The 23865-nt window shown below is 36.9% G+C and overlaps 1 protein-coding gene across 3 annotated transcripts in view; it reads left to right on the top strand.

Moving 5' to 3' along the window:
- The window catches only part of CMC1 (C-X9-C motif containing 1), a 102549-nt gene extending 83035 nt beyond the window's left edge, over window positions 1-19514 (top strand). For all 3 annotated transcript variants that reach the window (XM_004473769.3, XM_012531097.4, XM_071212861.1), the window contains exons 3-4: window positions 15711-15801; window positions 19241-19514. In XM_004473769.3, coding sequence (XP_004473826.1) covers window positions 15711-15801; window positions 19241-19361 — 212 coding nt within the window. In that variant the 3' untranslated portion in view covers window positions 19362-19514. The remainder of the gene's footprint in view (window positions 1-15710; window positions 15802-19240) is intronic.
- The last annotated feature ends 4351 nt before the right edge of the window (window positions 19515-23865 follow it).

The raw sequence follows: 23865 nt of genomic DNA, 5'->3' as shown, positions 1-23865 counted from the left end.
AAACTGTTCTGTGATATGTCCTTGAATGTTCTGTCCTGAATATTCACTGTTGGCCCATCCGCATCCCCAGAATGGGCTGCAAAACCACTTGCAAGTATGAAAAAATAATAATGCAGGTAATACCTGCGTTACTAAAAACTTTGATCCTACCTTTGCTTCCCCCTTGGTGTAGGGGGTTGAAGAGGGCAGGGCACCCAAATGGAGGTGGCAAAGAAGCCCAGAAGTGTGCCCAATCTCCTTACCAGTCGCCTTGATCAATACCTATTAATGAATAGGTCTTTTAATGTTGGAGGCTGCATGGGGAGTAAGGAGAGAACATGTAGGAAAATGTAGGCTGAAAATCAGACCCATTCATTTTAAGTTCCTCTTGCCTTGTCACTTTCTAAATCCTCTCCCTCTTTCATTATTAATAATACTTGAGGATTCTCCTAATTGGAAGGATTTAAAGCATCTCTTACCTGCACTTTTTTTCTTTTTAAAGATGGGGCAATTTGATGATTTCGTTAGCCACTCTAGGCTGTGCTAATGTTTACCTTTCAAATTCAGGTAGCAGTCAAAAATTTGAAACACAGAATTTAGCACTTAATTATATGCTGTTTGGAGAAGCCACTTTCTAATGTGCAATAGTCATTTAAAATATGTTAATATATTTTACAGGAATTCTGGAAAACAAGTTGTGGAACCAGAGAAGAGAGATATCTGGTGCCATTTATTTTAGATTGTTACTAAGGTGCCATTTGACATAAAATCAGAGCAATAAACTCCAGCTGGAATGTACGGAACCATTCCTACTCTTGTCCCAGGTCCCATTTGAGAGAGCACTGACCAAGGTTAAGTCCATATTCTGGGGACATGGAAATTTCTGCGAGTTAGGGGATTTTGCTGCACACTGATTATGGAAAGGGGTAAGTGGGATCCAATAGTAGTTACAAGTATTTTTCTCAAATTTAAATTTTCTAGGCCAATTTGTGCCACACACTTTGAAATATGTTGTAACCTATTTAAAGTTCAATTTCCTCATCTAACAAAGGAAGATAATGGTACCTATCCTTTTTTTTTTGTAAAACTCAAATGAGCTAATAAATGTTGTGATCTTTGAAATATGTTGTAACCTATTTAAAATTCAATTTCCTCATCTAACAAAGGAAGATAATGGTACCTATTTTTTTTTTTTTTGTAAAACTCAAGTGAGCTAATAAATGTAAAATACTTAGCATAATAATTCACACAGTAAACACTTGGTATATCTTAGCTACCTTATCATGTTGCTCATATTGCAATTATTATCAACACCTTTAAGTATATTGCAGAAGAAAATATGAAGGAACGTGGGAAAATGGAAAAACAAGAAAAAGGCCACCTCAAAAAAAAGTTTCTTCCAATGGAAACAAATGGGTCTTTGAACTGTTATATAAGACCCTGTTCAACATTATCAATGTAATCATTGACCTTTGGTTTTCCATTGTCAGGAATCATGTTTTAATCTCATATTTATATTCTAATAAACTGAGAAAATGAATCAGAGTTTGTTCCTTGACCTTCTTAATTTCTACTAAACCCAAAAGTTTTCTGTTTTTGCTTTTTTGAACTTTGTTTTTGGATAAACTCTGAATTCAACCCTAGTTAAATTCAAGAGATGATGATGATAAAGAATAGTGTCAAAATATTAAATGACTTACCAGAAAATTTATAAGTATCAGAGTGAATTAAATTATCTCAAGCCGAGTAGAAAATCAGAATTATGAATGTTCATTTCATTTATTAATTCAGCTCTTTGTTGAATACTAGCTAAGTGGGTAAAGTGCACTGAATGATTATACTTTAGTATTTGTTTTCTTAAGTATTTTATTTTGATTAGTTTTTAAAATAGGCTTAAAAAGGATAAATAGATAGAAAAATATATACATTAAGGAAAAACAAAGAAGATAATCAAGGCCAATATAATCCCAGGTTTAAAATAAGGAAGCAACAGCCAGATCATCACAGCCTGTTGGCCTCTCACCTGAAGTATAGGGAACTAAACATGTCTAGAGCTGTGCTGTCCTGTATGGTAGTCATTAGACACACTTGACTTTAAGTTGAATTAAAGTTAATTAAAATGAAAAATTCAGTTCTTCTAGGCATTAATCATATTTCATGTGGTTAGTGATCACATATCACCAGTGTCTACCCTATTGGACAGTGCTGAGAACATTTCCATCATTGCAGAAAGTTTTATCAAACAATAGAAATATGATGTGAGCCATTTATGTAATTTAAAATTTATAGTAATCACATTTTTGAAATGTGAAATTTATTTACAAAGGTAAAATTAATTTTAATATATTTTATATGGACTAATATAACCAAAATATTATTTCAACCTGTGGTCAATTTATACTACCTGCATTTTAAGTGCTCATTATCCACATGTAACCAGTGGCTATCCCATACTGGACAGTACTGGTCTAGAGAGTTACAAACACAAGTTGATTCAATCACGTCACAGCTGTTTGGTATTACTATTGAATTTCTTCATTTGTCTACCACTATTTTATAAACACATTGAACTAAGGGACTATATTTTATATTTAACAAACAAGTAAATAATTTTCCTGGAGAATTGAAAATAAAAGCTATGTTTAATGCATTAGAGATAGGAATAAGGAATTTTGTCTGTTCTGACTGCCTCCCTGGCATTTTGTGAATCAAAGATACTTCTTGTTAGCTGTATGATTTACAATGTTGATACAAAAACTGGGTAAACGTTCTATGGCTACCTCCACATCTTTGTTTTCTTGCTTCCTGTTTTTGGTAATCACTCTGGGGGCCAGCACATATAATATTTTAATGTTTAAAATAATTCCCACAACTTTTTTTATTGGCCTGTATGCTGTGATACTCTTTCTCAGCAATTACATATTTGACGGGGCTACTGAATAGTGTTAGGGTAGAAAAGAAAATTGGTGACTCATAGCAACTACCAAAGTAGGAGGTTTGAGATGTTTAAGCAAGTACTGAGGCTTGTAATATGTGGAATATCTTTCATCTTTCTCTGTGTTTGGATCTTCAGAAAAACTAAACTCTGTGATAGAGAGGTCTAAAATGAGAAAAAAAGGGACAATTGCCGGACATTGTAGATCCTCCCAGGGCCCACTGGATGGAACGTGGGAGAGTGTGGGCTATGGTGTGGACCAATGACCATGAGGTGCAGCGATGCCCAGAGATGTATTCACCAAATGCAATGGATGTGTCATGATGATGGGGGAAAGTGTTGCTGTGGGGAGAGTGGGGGGTGAATGGGGACCTCATATTTTTTGAATGTAATATTTTTAAAAAACGAATTAAAAAATAAAATATTATTAAAAAATAAAATAAAATGAGAAAAAATCATGGCCACTACTGATTTTTTTTTTTAAGTAGTCATTATGGGCAGAGGTGACATTTTATATCTCTTTAAAAACATGTTGTCCATACATTATTACAAAAAATTGAAATAAAAACTAGAATATTTACTTGTAGTACTGATTAAGAAATTATCCTGATTTAAACATGTTCTCCTGGGGTTCTGATCATAAGCATATATGATTTTTTGCATAGTTTTTAAAAGATAGACTCTACATAATTTTATATTTTGCTTTTTTCCACTTAAAGTTTTATCATATATTTTCTTCCTAAGTTGCTATTATGTTTTCATCCTTCCTGTTATTCTTTTGGCCCCTGGATGTTTTCTTGATTATACTCAAATTTATTTAATAATTACATTGTTTTTATTGTACCCCCAATTTTTGTAGGTATTCTAACACTGAACACGTTTATAAAAATACGTATATACATTCCTGTATATATTTCTTTGTTAGTGATATGTCAGAATTCTAGGGCTGTGGCCAGACTTGCATTTTTTCTTTTTTTCATAGGTTTCCAGAACCACTGTTTCAATCCTTCCACCTTGCTCCTCAATCTCAGCAGATTACCTCAGTTCCTACTTTAGATTCTTGTTTCCTTGGGTTTCATGAAGCCACATAGTCCTTCATAGCTTTCCAGCCTCTTCTTTCTTTCCTTGACCCTAAATATTGGTATTCCTTAGCTGTTGTTCAGGGCCTCTTTCCTTTTGACCATTTTAAATAAGTTACTATTATCAGATCAGCATATTCAGACTTAATTGCTTCGAATCCTTCAAGACAACTCTACTTGGATATTTCACAGGTCCTCTAGCTCAACATATCTTAAATTCATCGTCATCTTTATCCCACCTCCCTTCACTGGCTCCTACCAAAACAGAACAAAATCATATGCTCTTCCTTTTCTAATGTTTTTAAAGTTATCAAACAGGTTGTTCTTATACCCAGCAAGTAATTTAGGAGTTATCTTTGATTTGTCTATTACTTTCATAACCAATCATATCCCAGTTCCGTTAAGTTTCACTTGTATTCATCTACTTCTGTTTTCCCCCTACCTCTGCCTTTTTAGTTCCTTGTCCTGTCTTGCTTGGATTATTGTACTAACCTCCTAACCAGTTGTCCTATTACTTCCAATTTCACTACCTCTGTTCACTCAGAGGCAAATCTGATTGGGCCTCTCCCCTGTTGAAAACCCTGTTTAAATGAGAGTTCCATTGCTCTTAAGACAAAGCCGAAACACTTTTACACTGCCCACAGGTCATAGTTGGTATATACCTTTCCTCCTCCTCCTCCAATCCGTGAACACAAACACACACACACAACCAAATAACCTAAGTGTTCCAGACATTCTGAATTACTCCGTATAATATCTCCTGTCTTTTCACCTCTAGACCTTCTCCTGTGCCATTCCCTTTATCCAGAACACTCTTCTTTTCCTTTGGCTAACACTTAAAGTATAGATCTAAGCTTAAAAGTACTTTTCATAGGAAGTTCCTCTGGAGTATATTTGGAATTTCAATTCTGTGCTTCCACAGCACAGCAGGTATCAAACTCAACTGTCAGTGTTCTGTAATTGTTTGTCTTTCCAAGAGACATTTGTTAGCTCAGCATGGAAACCCTAGAACATAGCACAGTGCTAAGCACATAGTAAGTACTTTGGAAGTGTTTATTAAATGAATGAATGAATAGAATTTTATAAGCCTATGGATAAGGACTGAACTGAGATATGAAAAAATTATTTTATTTTTAAAACTTGATTTTTTTACTTTTTTAATATTCTAATTCTTTATTACTTTTAATTTATTCCCCACTCCTCTCCCAGATGGTTCTCTCATTTTTCTGCTCATTGTTTTCTCACCTTCTCCAGGAGGCACTGGGAAAACCAAACCCTAGACCTCCCACATGGGAGGCAAGTGCCCAAACTCCTGAGCCACATCTGCTCCCCACGGGCTGTGGTGTCTGCTGGCTTGTGGCATCTGTGTGTTGAGGCATCTGCTTGTTGCTGCAGGGTACAGCATCTGGCTCTCTGTTGAGGCGTCTGGCTCTCATTGGGGCAGGGTGAGGGCTTCTAGCTTTTGTGGTGGTTGCAGGCTTCTACCCATCCTCCCAGGAGTCACCGGGACCTGAACCCAGGACCTCCCATGTGGTAGGCAGAAGGAAGGCCAATTGCTTGAGTCATATCCGTGTCCCAAATATTTAAATTTATTGAATCAATTAATATATGTGAAGCCTGGATTAACTCATTAAACAGTGACTTGCATATAGAAAACACAATAAATATTAAGTTTATTAACTCAATTGCTGTTGTAAAGGCAGGAATTAATTGGGTTTCTGTTTTCATAATTAAAAAAAAAATAATGCAATAGTTACAAATGGATCTGTGCTTAAACATTAGGGTGACAGCATGATTTGGCAATTTCCCATTCCCAGTATTACAGATTTGCCTTTAGAAACTGAAACTATTTTTCAAGGTGTAAGTGCAGTAAAAAAGCCACTATTTCAATGTGTGTTTAGTATAAATGAAATTTCTTTCTGCATTTTATGTTTTTCCATGCATACTATTGATTTTACGAAATCTCTTGGAGAATGATTTATGGCACTCTGTGTTTTGTTAGCATGTTTGCTGAAAAATATTCACTTACACTTTTCTCAATTAAATTTAATTTGGCCTAATTAGCTTCTCATCCAGTCTAGAATTATTTATAATATTAGACTTTTTATGTAGGTTGGGTTGAATTCTTTCCAGAAGTTGAATTACAGGGAATATTAACGCAAAAGTTTCAGAGACCCACACTTCTATTACAAATTTTATAAACTTACGTACATAATGTCAGAACTGGTTACAGAACCATTCTCATGAACCTCATGAAATACTGTTCATGCTGTTGGATATCCAAAATGGTGTGTTTTTTGGCCTCATGGCCTAAGCAGTCATTGAAAGAGGAGGACAGAATGCCCTCTTCGTTGTCTTCCTTGCTTCCGGTCTTTTGCTTTCATTTGAGCTCAAAACCGAGGGATACCGCCTGTTGTCTTTAGGCACTTTTTACTTCACAGCTTTGAGACGGGATAATTATCACTGAGAACAACACAGCCCTTTGGCCTTGGTCTTCAGGAACCTGACATTAGACTACCCAAGTCTTCACATAAGAGATGCCTTTTCATGAGAAAAAAAAAGTTTTGCATTTTAATTTATGTACAGATTTAAAACTGCAGATACCTTTGTCTGAAGGGAAATCATACTAAAATCAAACTGAAAGTTGTCACCTCCCCAAATTATCATTTCTGGCCATGTTTTTATTTTTATTTATTTTTAGGAGGTGCCGGGTATTGAACCCAGGACCTCAAAGATGCAAACCAGGTGTTCAACCACTGAGCTACACCCGCTCCCCTGGCCATGTTTTTTTCTTTTTTCTTTTTTTTTTTTAACTTTTTATTTTGAAATAATTTGAAACTTACCAGACAATTGCAAAAATAATAAGATTACATACAGAAAACTCCAACATATTCCAATACCACCAGATAATAGATTTACCGATTTTAACATTTCACTACCATTTCCATTTCTTTTTCCTCCCTCCTTCCCTCTCTCTCTCCCTTCTCTCTCTCTCTCCCCCTCCCTCTCACTGTCCCCTTCCCCCCTTAGCACTCCCCATCTGTTTTCTGAATATTTGAGAGCAGGTTGCACACATTATATTCTTTGAATACATAATATTTCTATTTATATTTCTTACTAACAAGGATATTCTCTTTTGCGATTAAGAGTATTTATCAATTTCAAGAAATTTGATGTTGATGTAAAACTTAGTCTATATGTTTCAATTTTTTATGTTACAATGTCTTTTTGAGCCTTTTCTCCTCCATTCTCGGATCCCTTCTAGTATCATGTGTTGCACTTAAGTGTAATTATCTCTCTAGGTTTTCTTCTTTTTTTTTTTTTAATTGTAGCAACATATATACATATATACAACATATATATAAAATAAAACTTCTGATCCCAGTCCCCCTCCCCCTACCAAGCCTATCATTCAGTGGGATTAACCACATTCATAATGTTGTAATACAGTCACAACCATCCATTACTAGAACTTTCCCTTCACCTCAATCAGAAACCCTGCACTCATTTAGCATTAACTTCCCATGCCCTTGCCCCTCACTTGATGACCTGTATTCTACTTTCTGCCTCTGAGTTTACATTCTGATATTTTCTTTGTGGTTACCATGGAACTTAAACTTCCCTAAATCTGTAACAGTCTTATTTGCCTTGATGCAAACTTAACAACTTCAGTAGCCAACATAAACTATGCTCCTCTACCCCTCTGTACCCCACCTTTATGTAGTTACATATTTATACATTATGAATCCCAAACCATTGATTTATCATTACATTTATTCTTTTGTCTTTTACATCCTGTGGGAAGCCGAAAGTGTAAGTACAAACGAAAATATAATAGTACTCGTATTTATATTCACCCATGTCATTGTCTTTGCTGGAGATCTTAATTTCTTCAAGTGGCTTCAGTCAGTTGTCTAATATCCTTTTAACCTGCAGGATTCCCTTTAGCATTTCTCTTGTAGGAGTGGTCTAGTGGTAACAAAGGCTCAGCTTTTATTTATCTGGGAATGTCCCATGAGAAATTGGCACTTAATGTTTTTGAGACTCCTTTGTATGTGGCATGGTGTTTCTCTTTAGTGGCTTTCAGGATTCTCTTTTTATCTTTTGCCATCAGTAGTTTGATAACATGGCATGTGTGAATCTGTTTGGGTTTATCCTGTTTGGAATTTGTTGAGCATTTTGGATATAGTAAATTTATGTCTTTCCTTAAATTTGGGAAGTTTCAACCATTATTTCCTTGAATATTTTCCCTGCCACTTTCTTTCTTCTCCTTTTGGGATTTCCACAATACATATATTAGTATATTTGATGGTGTTCCAGAGGTTCCTCAGCCTCTGTTCTGTTTTCTTCATTATTTCCTCTTTCTCCTACTCAGACTGGATAATTGTCTTCAAGTTCACTGATTCTTTCTCCTACCAGTGCAGATCTGCTATTGAACTCCTTTGGGAATTTTTAAAGTTTCTGTTACTGTGTTGTTGTTGTTTTAAGCTCTGTTAGGTTCCTTTTCATAATTTCCATCTCTCTATTGATTCTCTCTTTGTGTTCATCTTCATTTTCCTGATTTCCTTTAGTTCTGTGTCCATGCTTTCCTTTAGCTCTTTGAACATATTTTAAAGTCTTTGTCTGGAATGCCTCAGGTCTGTCCCTCCTCATAGGTGGTTTCTAAAGCTTTAATCTTCTTTGCCTGTGCCATAATTTCCTGTTTCTTTTTATGTTTATAAGTTTTTATTGAAACCTGGGTAATTTGGTATGTTAATATGTTGTCACTGGAAAATTAGACTCTGTGGCACCTGTTCCTTAAACTTGTATCCAGCTAGTGTTATGACAGAGCTTTCCTTGAATGCCAGTTCTCTATAAGCAGCTTGTAAAGTCTGGAAAAGGGCTCTCTTACTCATTTAATTTCCTCATGTGCTCTTCCTTGGTCTGCCAGCAGATGGTGCTCTTCAGCAGACCTCTCAGTTCCAAGCCTGGTCAGAGTTTGTTGGTGCAGCAGGGACCTGATCTATGTGATGGAAGATCCTGTCTGAAGGCTAAGATCCTCATAAATAAAACTTAAAGATTGGATAGTTCTCCAATCTTTGTTCCCCGCCCCCCCCCCCCCCCCCCGTTTTTTTTTTCTGGGTGGGAAATAATTCTGCTGCCCTCTGAGTCCTCAACGACCAGAACCAATCAGTAAGGAGGGTATTTGTGAGAGTTGCCTGTTTAGTCCTGTGCAGGTTCCCAGGGCAAAAATGGTGCAGCCCCTTCCTGCCTGGAAGGGCTCCTGGGACACTGAAGACCAAATTTGTGTTTCAAAAAGCTGAATCGGCCTTAGTCTGAGTCACTTTGTCTCCCCTTTCCTGGGCAGGTGAATCCCTGGAGCCTCCTTTGTCTGTAGCTGCTGGCTCTGGGCTGGAGAATTCAAAGCTCTCAGATTGTAGGGTGGGGAAGGTTCTGGTAGCTTCAGCGTGGTTTTTACTCATGGTCTTAAAGTTGAGATTCTTTTCCTGTGGCCCTCTCTCTTCTGGGCAATGTCCAACTTTCCCCTTGTGTCCTATACTCAAGAACTTTTTTCCCCCAGGCCTTTTCTGCCTGTCCCCTAGCTATTTTCCTGGGAGAGGAGAGAGTCCTGTATCTTTCTAATCTACCATATTTCCAGAAGTCTCATTTAGATTAAATTAAAGTTCCAGATGTAAAGGTAAGACCATTAAGATGATGGTGTAGTTATGGAAATATTGCATACAACTTTTATGTTAAAATTCTAAATTATGTTGATATCCAAATATCTTTGCTTATGTAAATACTGGAAAAAAAAAGATTTTATAAGCACCTTAATTGGTTTATTTACTGGAAAGCACATTATTTCCAATAAATAACATCTAAAATACTTATTAAAAAGTACTGAAAGGTTAGAAATAAGTACCATGTCTAGAAGGGGCTGTTTCAAAATTCATAAGCCCAGGATTTTTAAAAATTACAAATTAGATGAAATATAAAAGGGGTGGTTCTAGTCAGACATGAAACAGTGGGCATTATTTCTTTTCATTTGTTTTAAAATTGTCATCTCTTTCAGTTTCCTAGGGTTGCTGTAACAAACTACCACAGTCTGAATGACTTAAAACAGCAGAACTTTATTCCCTTACATTCTAGGGGTTAGCAGTCCGCATCCTTCTTTTGCATCTTCCTGGCTGTGAGGGTTTGTTTGCAGGCCTTTGGCTTCAGCCTGTGCCTCAGTTGTCACAGGATGTTCTCCCTGTGTTTGTGTCCATTCTCTCCTAATAAGGACATCAGTCATATTGGATTATGGCTCACCCTGGTCCAGTTTGCCCTCATCTCTACTAATAACCTTTTCAAGGCCTGAGTTTCCAAATAAGGTCATTTTCACCAGACCAGGACCTGGGGTTGGACTTGAACATGTCTTATCAGTGAATGCTTTAGTTCAAGATGGATGGCTTCATTTGCAAAATAATATGTTGCTTGAAACTGGCTAGGTGAAAAGTGTAAAGATCAAAGACCTGGTATTTGAAGTCCCATGCAATTATTGTTCCGTATACACTTACCTTTGGCTTGACTAAGAAACCTTATTATTTGGGGTTATTTCAATATTAAAATATATTCAGACATTCCACAAATAAAATGAATTTAAAACAATTTCAGTTTATTATTTCGTGATTTTTATCCTCTATTCCTGATAGGAACATGTACTTGATCCAAATTTTGTTTTATCTAAATATTTTTTTTCACCACTGTCATCAACAGAGCATATTTTGTGATGAATGAAAGAATGAAAGCACATCATTTCCAATAAGTAGTTACACATCTAAAATACTTATGAAATTATTTCTTAATTGCATCAAGGTAATAAAGCAGTAATCTTACAAATTGGTTGCAAATTGGTCAGTCTTTTAAGTGCACTTAGTTTTACTTTCAAAACTAGACATGCATTTAAAACTGTTAAATATCTTGGATGTTTAAAAGCAATTTCTTTTAGAAGTTTTAGATTACATAAATGTTGCATAAAAAATATAAGGGATTCCCATATGCCCCACTCACTCTCCCTCCCACACTTTCCCACATCAACAGCATCCCTCATTAGTGCGGTACATTTGTTACAGTTGATGAACACATATCGAAGCATTCCTCCGAACCATGGATTACAGTTTACACTGCCCCACACAATTTTGTAGGTTATGGCAAAATATACAATGGTCTGTATCCATCACTGCAGTGTCATGCAGGACAACTCCAATGTCCCAAAAATGCCCTGATATTACACCTATTCTTCCCTCTCCCGTCCCTCAGAACCTCTGGTGGCTACCACCTGTAAATCAATGATAGGAGTTTCTTCCATTGCTAGAATAATAATAAGTCTATAGTAGAATAATAGTCTACTTTATTCCATTGTTCATTTCCCAATCTGAGGATTTTGGAATGGTGATGCCCACTCTATCTCTAATTGAGAGGGGGCTTAGATCACATGGGGCAGATGGATGGAACTGTCTTGCTTACAATTGCAGACACTTCCTGCTCCTTAGAATGGGCTTGTCCATCCTCATCTTGTTAGTTGTCCTAGGTGAGTCCAATTAACTGAATAGTAAGTGTTACAACTCAGCTGGGGTTCTGGGTTCAACTGGCTCATGGATGAATTCAAGATTTAAGTCTCTGGGACATATATTTATCAAGTATAGTGCTAATTAGAGATTCCAATAAAAGGGATAGAATAGCCATATGTAGAGAACCTATAAATGAGTCTAACTCTGTTACACTGGGGAGCATAAATTCCAAAGTAGGTCCACTGACAGGGTACTGAATTCCTGAGCTGTCTGCCCTGCTTATAGTGTCTGAATGTCTCTAGAGCCCTCAGGATGCCTGCTATTTGAGGCAGTATTTCCTGTGGCAGTCAATGAGATCCTGCTCAGACTTGCATAAGCAAAACCTCTGGAATGACCTCCTGTCTCACTTTGAAATCTCTTAGCTATAAAAACTCATTTGTATTTAACATTTCCCCCTTTTGGTCAAGGTCTTTTTCCAGATGCATTGTTAATTGGCACTTGGTAATAATCCCTCCTTGCCAGGGAGGCTCCTCCCTGTGAGTCATGTCCCATGCTGGGGAGAAGGTAGTGCATTTATATGCTGAGTTAGGCTTAGAGCGAGGCCACAGTTGAGCAAGAAGGAGACCTTCAGGAGGTAACTCTTAAGGCAGTATATAATATCAGGATAAATTTCAATTTCACAAGAAAAAGGTTCATAAGTATAATCATCAATATCAAGAGCCTGGAGTAATGGTCTTCCTTTACTAGGCACTAAATAATATAGTACCAGTAGTTATTGGGAAAAAAGTGACTTTTTTGAGAGAAGTAAAGAACTTATAGAAGTAAGATGTGGAATCTCATGATTTTGATATTTTAAAATAGAATGATCTTAGCTGCTGCCTTTATGTACCTTTGTTTTAAACCTTTGACTAATTTTTAATAATTTCTCCACACACTGTTACTCTGGGTGCTTATTGATATTCAGTTGCTTTATGTTTAGATATACTTAGATGGGGAAGTGGATGTGGTTCAAGCAATTGGGCTCTCATCTACCATATGGGAGGTCCAGGGTTCAATGCCCAGGGCCTCCTGGTGAAGGCAAGATGGCCCGTGTGGCGAGCTGGCCCACACAAAGTGCTGGCCTGCTCAGAGGGCTGCCCCATGCAGAAGTTCTGGCCCACACAGGTATGCTGGCACAGCAAGATGACACAACAAAAAGAGACACAGAGGAGAGACATAAGAGATGCAGCAGACCAGGGAGCTGAGGTGGCGCAAGAGAATGATCACCTCTCCCCACTCTGGAAGGTCCCAGGATTGGTTCCTGGAGCTGCCTGATGAGAATACAAGCAGACACAGAAGAACACACAGTGAATAGACACAGAGAACAGACTATGGGGGAATGGGGAAGGGAGAAATAAATAAATCTTAAAAAAAAAAAAAAAAGATATACTTAGATGAATGACGATTTTATTTTTCCTAGTTTTCAGTGGTAATTAAATTATTTATAGAGAGAATCTGGTGTACAAGCGCTTAAATATTTAACCTAATAATATCAAAAGACAGAAGCAATTTAAATTGGATTTGTTTCAGAATATCATTTCAGCAATCAGTTCACAGTATTAGTAACATCACTATTATACAAATGCATGCTAATGTGGTATGAAAGAAAGATCCTCATTAAAATCTTTTTGCTGAATAAGTGACAGAAACCTTACAAACAGCTTGAGACTTCAGGCCAGTCACAGTTATTCCTGAAGTGATTTGGACAAGTATGAAAATATTGCCTATATTTTGATCAGAGCACAAGAATGTTGTATCAATTCCCTATTAAGGACATTTTAATTTATAATAGGGAAAAATAATCTTAAAATAATGCAGTGCCTAAGCATTTTATTGTGAATTTCTTAAGTGAGTAAAAGTATTGGGTTTGTTAAATTCAAAAAGTAGAGTTTTGAATAATAGAAATATTGGAGTTGTTCAGAATAGCACTGGGGTTGGTTAACTAGAATATTTTCATGGGGCAAAATTCTTATCTGGGTGAACTGGCCTGGCTTAGGTATAGTGAGGTTACAGTTAGAGTAAGGTGTGGTTCAGGCGAAATCAGCCGATGGTTCATCACCACTGTCGAACAGGGCAGTTCTTTTAAAGAAGGCCTTTAACAAGATATAGTCAATTTTGAATTAATTTTATGTACATTCTCCCTTTGAAAATTTTCATGTCTTAATTTTTGGGATCATAATCTTTGCATATAGGTAGACCTATAAGTAGAAAGATTAATACGCAAGAATAAAAGACATTCCACAGTGAAATATAATGGATTTTTATAGCCATCTAGCCATCCCTCACCAACTCCACTGTTAAGAAGCTGGCTGTAAGTTTGTATTGCCTTTTTGAGTTGTAGGGAGTCCTTAAAGAGCATAAAAGCCATTTGTTTAGTCTGATGTGTCCCATGTTCCTAGCTTGTCTACTCAGAGGAACACGGATATTTCTAGATGAAAGAAAGAAAATAATCTGATTAGGTTTAGAGTCTTAAAAGTCTGAGTTGAGAAGTAGAGAGCAAATAGTGGGAGTGCTGAGACTAATTAACAGTGGCCTAAAGGAAGCTAATCCTGTGTGTCCTTGAAGTAAAATATTTTGTGTCATTCACAATTTAATGTGACCATGCACATTAAATTATTTGAATTAAGGTCATACTCTGCATCCCTATCCCTATTCCTGGTCACTCTCCTACTATTCCACCAGTTTTCCTTTGAAGTATGGCCATGAGGCCACATAGATGCCTGTGTTATAGAGCAAGCCCACTTAATGACGGTTTTATGCATTTAGCAAATCGGAATTGTTTTTGTTTTTTTTTTTGATACATCTTATATGTGTGTATCTTCATGGAGACTCCTGAAATTACCTGCTTCCTTTAAGATATTTGCAAATAATTTATATTGCTCAGTATCTGGAAGGATATTGTATAGCTCAAGAAAAATGGGGAATCTGGATAATTTGGCCTTAAAGTTGTTTTCAACATGAAAATATAATTATTTTCTGCCTACATCTTCTTTGTGAGGATGTTGTGTTTTCAGATCTGATGTGGAGATATTTTTGGTTACTTAACAGCAGATTGGTGGTGACTGGGTCTGAACTAGAGCAGCCAGCGGTCAGAGGGAGAGACCAGAATAGCTCAGGAGAGTAGCTGCAAAAGGTGGGGCACAAAGCACATTTTCCTGTGGAATGGATCAAGATTGGGACTAAGTCAACCCAAATCAAACACAATACAAGTGGCCCAAATGTGAGTGGGATATGGCATCAGTGTTTTCTGGCTTGGTGGCTTCAGAAGGCAGGATGCTGCCAGCATAATACAATAAGCAAAGTACCAGAACAGAAATTTGACAGAAAGCTATTTGAAATTTCCAGGGCCTCTGTGAGCTGACTTGGAAATTAAATGAGAGCCCTGTTATCAAAAGCGAGGCATCAAGACAGCATTGTCTAAAAAAAGGGGGGTGGGGTGGGGAAGTGGATGCAGATGTAGCTCAGTGGTTGAGCACCTGTTTTCTAAGTACGAGGTCCTGGGTGCAATCCCCGGTACTTCCTTAATGAAAAAAAGAAAAGGGGGGGCGGTGGTGTGTGCCCTGATGCCATCAGGTTAAGGATCCACCAGCTTTGCCGTGTCCTGAGAAGATATGCATAGACTGGACACCACATTCCAAATTTCTTTTAGGCAATGACTGGAAACAGATTTCTATTTTACTCTTATTTCCTCCTAGAATATACTCCCTTTCTCTATTAGAAATCCCTCTCAGTCTCTACATCCTGTTTGTTTCTGAAGTCTCCTCAGCCCCTTATCTCAGTACTCCTCTCTTTCTACCTCCAAATCTCACTCTTTATTTTTACAAAGTGAACGGTGCCTTTTACTGGTGTACATGTCTTTTGTTGAGCATTTACTGTATGCCAGGCATAATCTAGGAAATATATATAAAGTGAATGAGTATTTTAGAGCTATTAAAAGCTGACACAGGAAGATAAAGCAACAAAAAGAGACACAGATTCCCAGTGCTGCTGAGAATGCAAGCAGACACAGAAGACTGCACAGTGAATGGGCACAAGAGAGCAGACAACGGGGTGGAGGGGAGGGGAGAGAAATAAAATAAATCTTTAAAAAAAAATTATATTGATGTAATTATAATAGTCATGTTTTTCCTTCTAAATTTATTTCAGATTTTACCAAATGTTGCAAGGACTCTGGACTCCTTATGGTAGTAAAATGCAGGAAAGAAAATTCTGCACTGAAAGAATGTCTGACTGCTTAGTAAGTAATTAAGTAATGACCTTACTGTTTCTGTGGATGTGCATGTGTGTGTTGTAGGTAAGAGTGTGTTGTTAACTCTTTAAACTCTACCCACCCCTCTCCCATCAAATCCATCATATTGTTTGCTGAGTCACAAATTTCAATTTATTGTAGATTATTTTTCAAAAAAGCAATATGACAATTTGTGAAGGGGTCTTTTTGAGCTACATTGGCCAGGATTCTGTCTGACCTCTTTTCGTGAACAGATTGCTCTATAGAGTATAGTATAGACTGATTTATATTTATTTCTTCTAATAGAAAAGTACCAAATTAGAATATCTCTAAAATCTTTTCCAGCCTTGTGACTGGTTGGGTTAATGTAATTTAACTTCTAGGAAAGTTGGGGTAAATTATACCAAGAATACAAAGGTAAATTTATTTTTGAGGTTAATTTGATTTTTAAAATAATTCTTCAATATTATGATCACTGATACTTCATTGTAGTTCCTTCAATCCTAAAGTAAAAAGATGAAAAGTTTCTTGAATGCGGGTGCCTTCTATTTATCTGCTGTTTTATTACCTTCATTATTAACAGGTAGTATTGCTGAATACTATAATATTGTTAGTTGATAGCTGTGAGATCTTCATTTTCTTCTATACCCTGCTTCCTTAGCCTGTGAGCATATATGTCAGTCATGATATTTCTTAGGGATTTAAATGAAGAAGTGGTTGTTTGAATCCTTTGACTTTTAAAAATAACAAAGTACACATAAATTTAGAGATTTAATGGGAATGCTGGAATTAGAAGAGACTTTATGTTTTTTTCTCAATTTAATAATAATGTCAATATAGCTACTATCTATTGGCCAGGACATTTGCTAAGCACTATAGAGGAGTGGGTTCATTCTGTGACATATTATTCTTCCAGTTCTATTTCCCAGTGCTCCTAAGAGATGTTTAGTGAATAAATGAATCTCTTCAACATTTTTTTGTGATTTATTAAAATACTGTTATATTGTATCAAATAATTTCAACACCTCAGTTTCAGTTATTATGATAAATTGTTTGACATATTGTCCCTCCCATCAGACAGAGCAGCCCTAGCGCATAGAGGACAGGAGCAGGGACTATGGAGAAGACAGCCTGGGCTCAGTTTTTTGGTTAGCTGTGTGTCCTTGGGCAGGTTCCTCACCATCAAATCACCTGGAGTAATTGTGATGTAATACATGTAAACATTCACCACGGTGCCTGGCATATAGTAGGCAGGCACTTAGCAAAAGTTGGCTCTTTTTGAAGTTGTACTTGTTATTACTTAGCTTGTATTTGTTATCTGAATAAAGAATATTAATCATTTAAATATGCTTCCATTGTTCAACCACTAGAAATAGAAAATAGATTCAGTCCATCCTGCGGATGGGGGAGGAGGGGAAGCCACTTTCATTTTAGAAGGAAGATGAGCAGTGAAGGAAAGGGGGATGTACATTTGCTGAAAGTAAATAAGGATTTAAGGAAAAACTTTACATGCTCTTAAGTCTCAATATACTCTAAGAAATAGTATTTTTTCATCTTTGCATAAGAAAGTGCTCTGCTTTGTTACTGTTGACATTCCGTGAAATGAGATGCATTCCTTGCCTTCATCTCTTTTTCATCCTGAAAAGTTAATGGTTTGTGTTCCTTGATTTCTCCCTGTCCCACCTCCACTCAGCCTTCAGTACACTGCAATCTGATTTCTGTCCTCATGACTTTATTAGAACTGCTCTTCTTAAAGATTGCAGTGGTCTCATACTGGCCAAATCTAATAAATATCTTGTCAGGTGCTCCTCTTTTACTTGGCCTGTCTCTGGTAATCCCTTCTTAAAATTCCTTTCTATTGGCTTACCTGATATTGCTGTTTGCCTGTTTCTCCCACGTTTCTACCTCTTCCTTCTCAGTTTTTTTTCTTCTGTAGTCTACTCCTTAAAGTTGGTTTTTCCCTGGTTAAATTTTCACCCTTAAGTCTGGGCAAGCTCATGATGTTACTTCTCTTTCTCATCAGATCCAAAGCTGAGCTCAACTCCATTGCTTCTCCTACTTCATGTGTCTTTATGAATTATACAGCTTTCTAGAATCTAGGATATTCCTTGTCTCTAAACTTTAATTAGTTATTTCCTGTTGATTTGTTTCCCAAATCTTCACCAGATATATTTTCTCCTTTCTATTACTACAGCCCCTCTCTTTGCCCAGGCTCTCATCTCCTCATTTCTTACCTGGGTTATTGTGAAAGTTTATTGGCCATCATGCCTCTAACCCTGTTGCCCTCTTTCAGCCCCTTTGCCACATATGATAAAATTGACCTAACACACAAAACTGATCTCACCAAAGTTGCTTTGTACAAAGCACACCATTGCTTTCCCAGTAGATTTCTCTTTCTTCATGTGGCATAAGTGGCCCATCATAGTTTGGGCCTTGCCCATTCCATCTTTCTTTTAGGCTCTGTTCTTTTCGGGGTTCTTTAGGGAAACAACTGACAGGGGATGAGTGTGTGTGATATAAATATTACTAGATTTTTAAAATAGGAATTGGCTCTTATGACTGTGGGGATGGGAAAGTCCAGATTCCTTAAGGCAGGCCAAAAGCAGGGAACTCTGATGGAGGTTTTTGGTGAATTCCCCAGGAGATGTTGGCTGGCTGAAGTAGAGATGGAAATTCTCCATTTCTGACAGCTGAAATTATCACTTCTCCTCTTAAAGCCTTCACCCAACTGGATGAGACTTCTCTCACTGTTGAAGGCAATCTCCTCAGTTGATTGTAGATATAATCAACCTTAGATGCAATCAACTTCCTGATGATTTAAGTAATATCCACATAATAACAATCAGGTCAGTGCTTGCCTGACCAAAATACCATAACCTGGCCAAGTTGACACATGCACTAAACCATTACAGTCCCTTTCACCTGTGTGCATAATCTGCTGTACTTATGCTAATCTACTTACAGTCCTTCCTTCATCAGTTTTTCCCTCTGTGCCTTTCCACATATGCTCTCTATATGGATTTCTGATGGCCCTTCAAGATGCAGCCCAAACATTTCTCTCTCATATCTCCTCCTCCTTCCATTCCTTTCCCATGTTTCCACAGTGCCCTCGGCCATACCTCTATCATAGCACTTTGTACAGGCAATTGTAATCCAGTCTTTACTTGCTTGCCATGTACACCATGAGCTCCTTGAGGAGAGGAGTTCTGCTTCTTATTCCTCTCTCCTGGAACAGTGCTATTCAAAAAGGCACTATTAGATCTTTTTATTAAAAAAAAAACAAAAACTAGTTCAATGTTTATAATGAATTTGTTACCAATACTAAGAGCCTATTTTAAAGATTGAGCTGGATGAATTAGATATCTGAATATTATTAAAGGCTTTAAACATATATTGAAAGCTTGCAGTTATCAATTCACTTTAAAAGATTTCCTTTTCCTTCTTGTAGCTATAATGATCCAGCCTTTTATGAAGAGTGCAAAATGGAATACCTGAAGGAAAGGGAAGAATTCAGGAAAACTGGAATTCCAACTAAGAAAAGACTACAGAAGCTTCCTACAAGTATGTAGGCAAATATACAAATGACACTGATGAACTCTAATATTCACATTAACCACAATCCTCTGAAATAATGGAATCAAGATAAGGAAGTGTCTTCGCTTTCCTTAAATTATGAAAATACCAATTTTATCTGAAATAAAGATTTTTTTTTAAATTTTAAAGTTCAAGTTTATTAAATGGGATAGAAATAGTGAAACGGGATATGGTTTTCCTGATTATCTTGGACTTTTAATAAACTTTGCCAAAACCATAATAGTTCTACAACAGTGATGCTGATATTTAGAGTTTCACTTGGATCTTATACTATCCTTTTCTGATGTATAAGCTAATGGCTCATCATGGGGGCTAGAAGTAATTAAGATAAAATAGGAATAGATGATCTTCCAAGGTGTTCAAAATAGCTAGGCAGTATGGCAGAATGACTATGAACCAGAATGCTTCCTGGTTTTACCACTTTTTAACTATGCAGTCATGAAATTAAATGTCTCATGCAATTATTGTGAAGAGTTTACAGAGTATGACAGGTAGAGGGCAAAGGACAATGCCACAATTAAGTGCTCTTTAATTGTTATCTATTTAGAAAGTAAAAGTAAAGTCTTACGTAGAATCATAGTTAAGGAGATAAGTGCTTACATGAATAAATTTTACAGCTTTAAGGGAAATTTTTGAAAAATGTCTTATGTTCTTTTATCTATTAACTTGGCTAATGAAAATGTTTTAACCTTTCATTTTAAAGTCTTCTTTATAAATATGAAATACCATTTTGTAGTAATGGTCTCATGAGCTAGTGTAAAAGATTTCTGTTCCATTGTAATACCTGGGTCCTGAGATGAGTTTTAATATAAAAAGTTACTTTTTATTCACATTAGCTATTAACTCTTCACCACAGCCTTTACACGTTTCTAACCAGCTTCCAGGTAAATAAATTTTATGCATATTTATACAGTCCTCATTAAAATCACAATAGAAATTACCCACTAGGACAAGGTTTAACTTTGCTATGGCCAAAGGGGGCTCCAGGGATCCACTGCCTCAGGAAGGGTGACAGAGGGACACAGCCTAAGGCTGACTCAGCTTTTGAACTCACAAATTTGGTCTGCTGTGTCCCAGGAGCCCTTCCAAGCCAGCTGAGGCTGCATCATTGTTGGCCTTGGGAGCCAGCAAGGAACTAAAGATATATAACTCTCCCAATCTCCTCCTCTGCTAATGTGGACTAATTGTTGAGGACTCAGAGGGGAGTAGAAATTTATCCTAGCCTGGGAGAAGGGAGGGGGCTGTCAGAAAAGACTGGAGAACTGTCACTGAGAAAGTTTGAATTACAAGCCTCCAGGTAGGAAGCTCTGTCACATTGAACCAGTCGGTGTTGCAAGAAACATACTCCAACTAGGCACAGAACTGAGAGCTGCAAAAAAGCATCATCTGCTGGCAGACCAAGGAAGTGCACGTGAGAATATTAATAAATAAGAGAGACTTTTTCTGACCTTTTAATCTTCCCTCCCCAAGGCCCTAGGAAGCCATTCTGCAACCAATTACTGGGTCCAGAACCCAGTTCTGAGCACTAGCAGGGGCAATCCTTACAATTTAGGTTGAATCAAGAATCAAAAAGTAGTGGTAACATAGCCTCTTGCTACTAAATCCCTGTAAGAGAAAGAAATTGAGCATCTGAGAAAACTATATTTTAATCAGATGCCTAGAAAGCAGCAAAAAATTATGAGCCATACTAAGAAAATGGAAGCTATAGCCCAAGAAAAGGAATATGTCAAAGCCCCAGAAGAGATACAGGATTTGAGAGAAGTAATCAGTGATATGTGCACAAATTTCCAAAATCAAATTAAGGAGCGGAAAGACAACATGACTAAAGAGATAAATGACATTAAGAAGATACTGAACTAGCAGAAAGGAAAATATAAGTTTTGATTAGCTGTGTTCTCGTTTTCATTAGGCTCAACATATTGACTTATTTCACTTGCAGTTTCTTCTTTGACCCTCTTATCATAATGGAATGAAACTGGAAATCAATAACATATAGGAAAAAAAGTAAATCTGCAAATGTGTGGGGCTGAACAAGACAGTCCTAAATAATCAGTGGGTCAAAGAAGAAACTGCAAGTGAAATAAGTAAAGATGTTGAGCCTAATGAAAACGAGAACACAGCTTATCAAAACTTACGGGATACAGTGAAGGCAGTCTTGAGAGGGAATAGTTATATCCCTAAATGCCTATATTAAAAAAGAAGAAAGAGCTACACTTAAAGATTTAACGGAACAATTAGAGACATTAGAAAAAGAACAGCAAGCCGATCCCAAAGCAAGCAGAAGGAAAGAAATTATAATAAAGATTAGAGCAGAAATAAATGGAATTGAGAAAAAAATTACAAAAAATCAACAAAACCAAAAGTTGGTTCTTTGAGAAGATCAATAAAATTGACAAACATGTAGCTAGACTAACAAAGAAATAGAAGATGCAAATAAATACAATCAGAAATGAAAGGGGGGAAGTTACGACCGACCCCATAGAAATAAAAAGGATCCTAAGAGGATATTAGGAGAAACTATCTGCCAACAAACTAGACAACCTAGATGATATGGACAAATTCTAGAAATACACAACCTACATGATGATACAAGAACTTAACAAACCAATCACATTTTAAGAGATTGAATCCATCATCAAAAATCTCCCAGCAAAGAAAAGCCCACTAATAGATGGCTTCACAGGTGAATTCTATTAAGCATTTCTAAAAGAATTAACACCAATCCTGTTTAAACCCTTCCAAAAAATTGAAGAGGGAAAATTACCCAATACATTTTATGAAGCCAACATCACCCTAATACCAAAGCCAGATAAAGATACTCTAAGAAAAGAAAATTACAGACCAATCTCTCTAATGAATATAGATGCAAAAATTCTCTACAAAATACTTGCAAATTGAACCCAACAGCATATCACCAAGTAGGGTTTATTCCTGGTAGGCAAGTGTGGTTCAACATAAGAAAATCAATAAATGTAATACACCACATTAACAAATTGAAGGAAAAAAAAATACGCATGATCATCTCACTCAACGCATAAAAGGCATTTTAGACAAAATCCAACATCTTTTCTTAATAAAAACACTTCAAAAGATAGGAATAAAAGGAAAATTCCTCAATCTGATAAAAGGCATATATGAAAAACCTACATCAAGGGAAGTGGTTGTGGCTCAATCAGTTGGGCTCCCGTCTACCATATGGGAGGCCCTGGGAGCGCTGCCCAGCCCGCAGGCGCAGCAGACAGCTGTCTCAGCAAGGTGATGCAACAAATAAAGGGAGACAAGCAGAAACACAGAAGAGCATGCAGCAAATGGACACAGAGGGCAGACAGCAAGCAAGCTGCAAAGGGGGAGGGGAAATTAAATAAATACACAGAAGAATGCACAGCGAATGGACACAGAGAGAGCAGACAGCACACAAAATGCTGTGGCGGGGGGGGGGGGGGCGGCAGGGGATATAAAAACAATCACCCACATCTAACATCATACTCAATGGGGAAGGGTTTGAAAACTTTCCCTCTAAGATCTAGAACAAGACAAGGATGCCCACTGTCACCATTGTTATTCAGTATTGTACTAGAAATTCTAGCTAGTGTAATTAGACAGGAAAAAAAAAGACATACAAATATGAAAAGAGGAAGTAAAACTCTGTTTGCAGATGACATGATCCCGTATTTAGAAAGTTATCATGTATCCACGACAAAGCTACTTGAGCTGATAAATAAGTTTAGCAAAGTGGTAGGATACAAGATCAACACAAAAAACTGAAATATTTAGGAATTAATTTAACCAGGACTCACACTTCCTGACCCTGAAGTGTATCATAAAGCTACAGTGGTCAAAATGGCATTGTATTAGCATAAAGACAGATACATTAATCAATGGAATCAAATTGAGAGTTCAGAAATAGAACTTTACCTCTATGGTCAACTGATTTTTGATAAGCCTGTCAAGTCTACTCTTCTGGGACAGAATAGTTTCTTCAACAAATGGTGCTGGGAGAACTGGTTATCTATAACCAAAAGAATGAAAGAGGACCCCTATTTCACTTCCTATACATGAATCAGCTCAAAATGGATCCAAGACCTAAATATAAAAGCGGGGACCATAAAACTACTATAAGAAAATGTAGGGAAACATCTTAGAGACCTTGTGGTAGGTGGTGGTTTCTTGGACCTTACAACCAAAGCACGCACAATGAAAGAAAAAATAAATGGGACCTCCTCAAAATTAAGCACTTTTGCACCTCCCAGGACTTTTGTCAAAAGGGCAAAAAGGCAGCTGACTCATTGGGAGAAAATATTTGGAAATCAAATGTCAGATAAGGCTTTAATATCCAGGATATATAGAGATGTCATAACTCAACAATAAAAAGACAAATGACCCAATTAAAAAATGGGCAAAAGACTCGAATAGATGTTTGTCCAAAGAAATATAAATGGCAAAAAAACACATGAAAAAATGCTCAACATCACTAATGAC

Source organism: Dasypus novemcinctus, chromosome 31, assembly GCF_030445035.2.
Source record: "Dasypus novemcinctus isolate mDasNov1 chromosome 31, mDasNov1.1.hap2, whole genome shotgun sequence".
Taxonomy (NCBI): Eukaryota; Metazoa; Chordata; class Mammalia; order Cingulata; family Dasypodidae; genus Dasypus; species Dasypus novemcinctus.
Note: the sequence above shows the minus strand (reverse complement) of the source record. Positions and strands in the feature narration are given on the sequence as shown.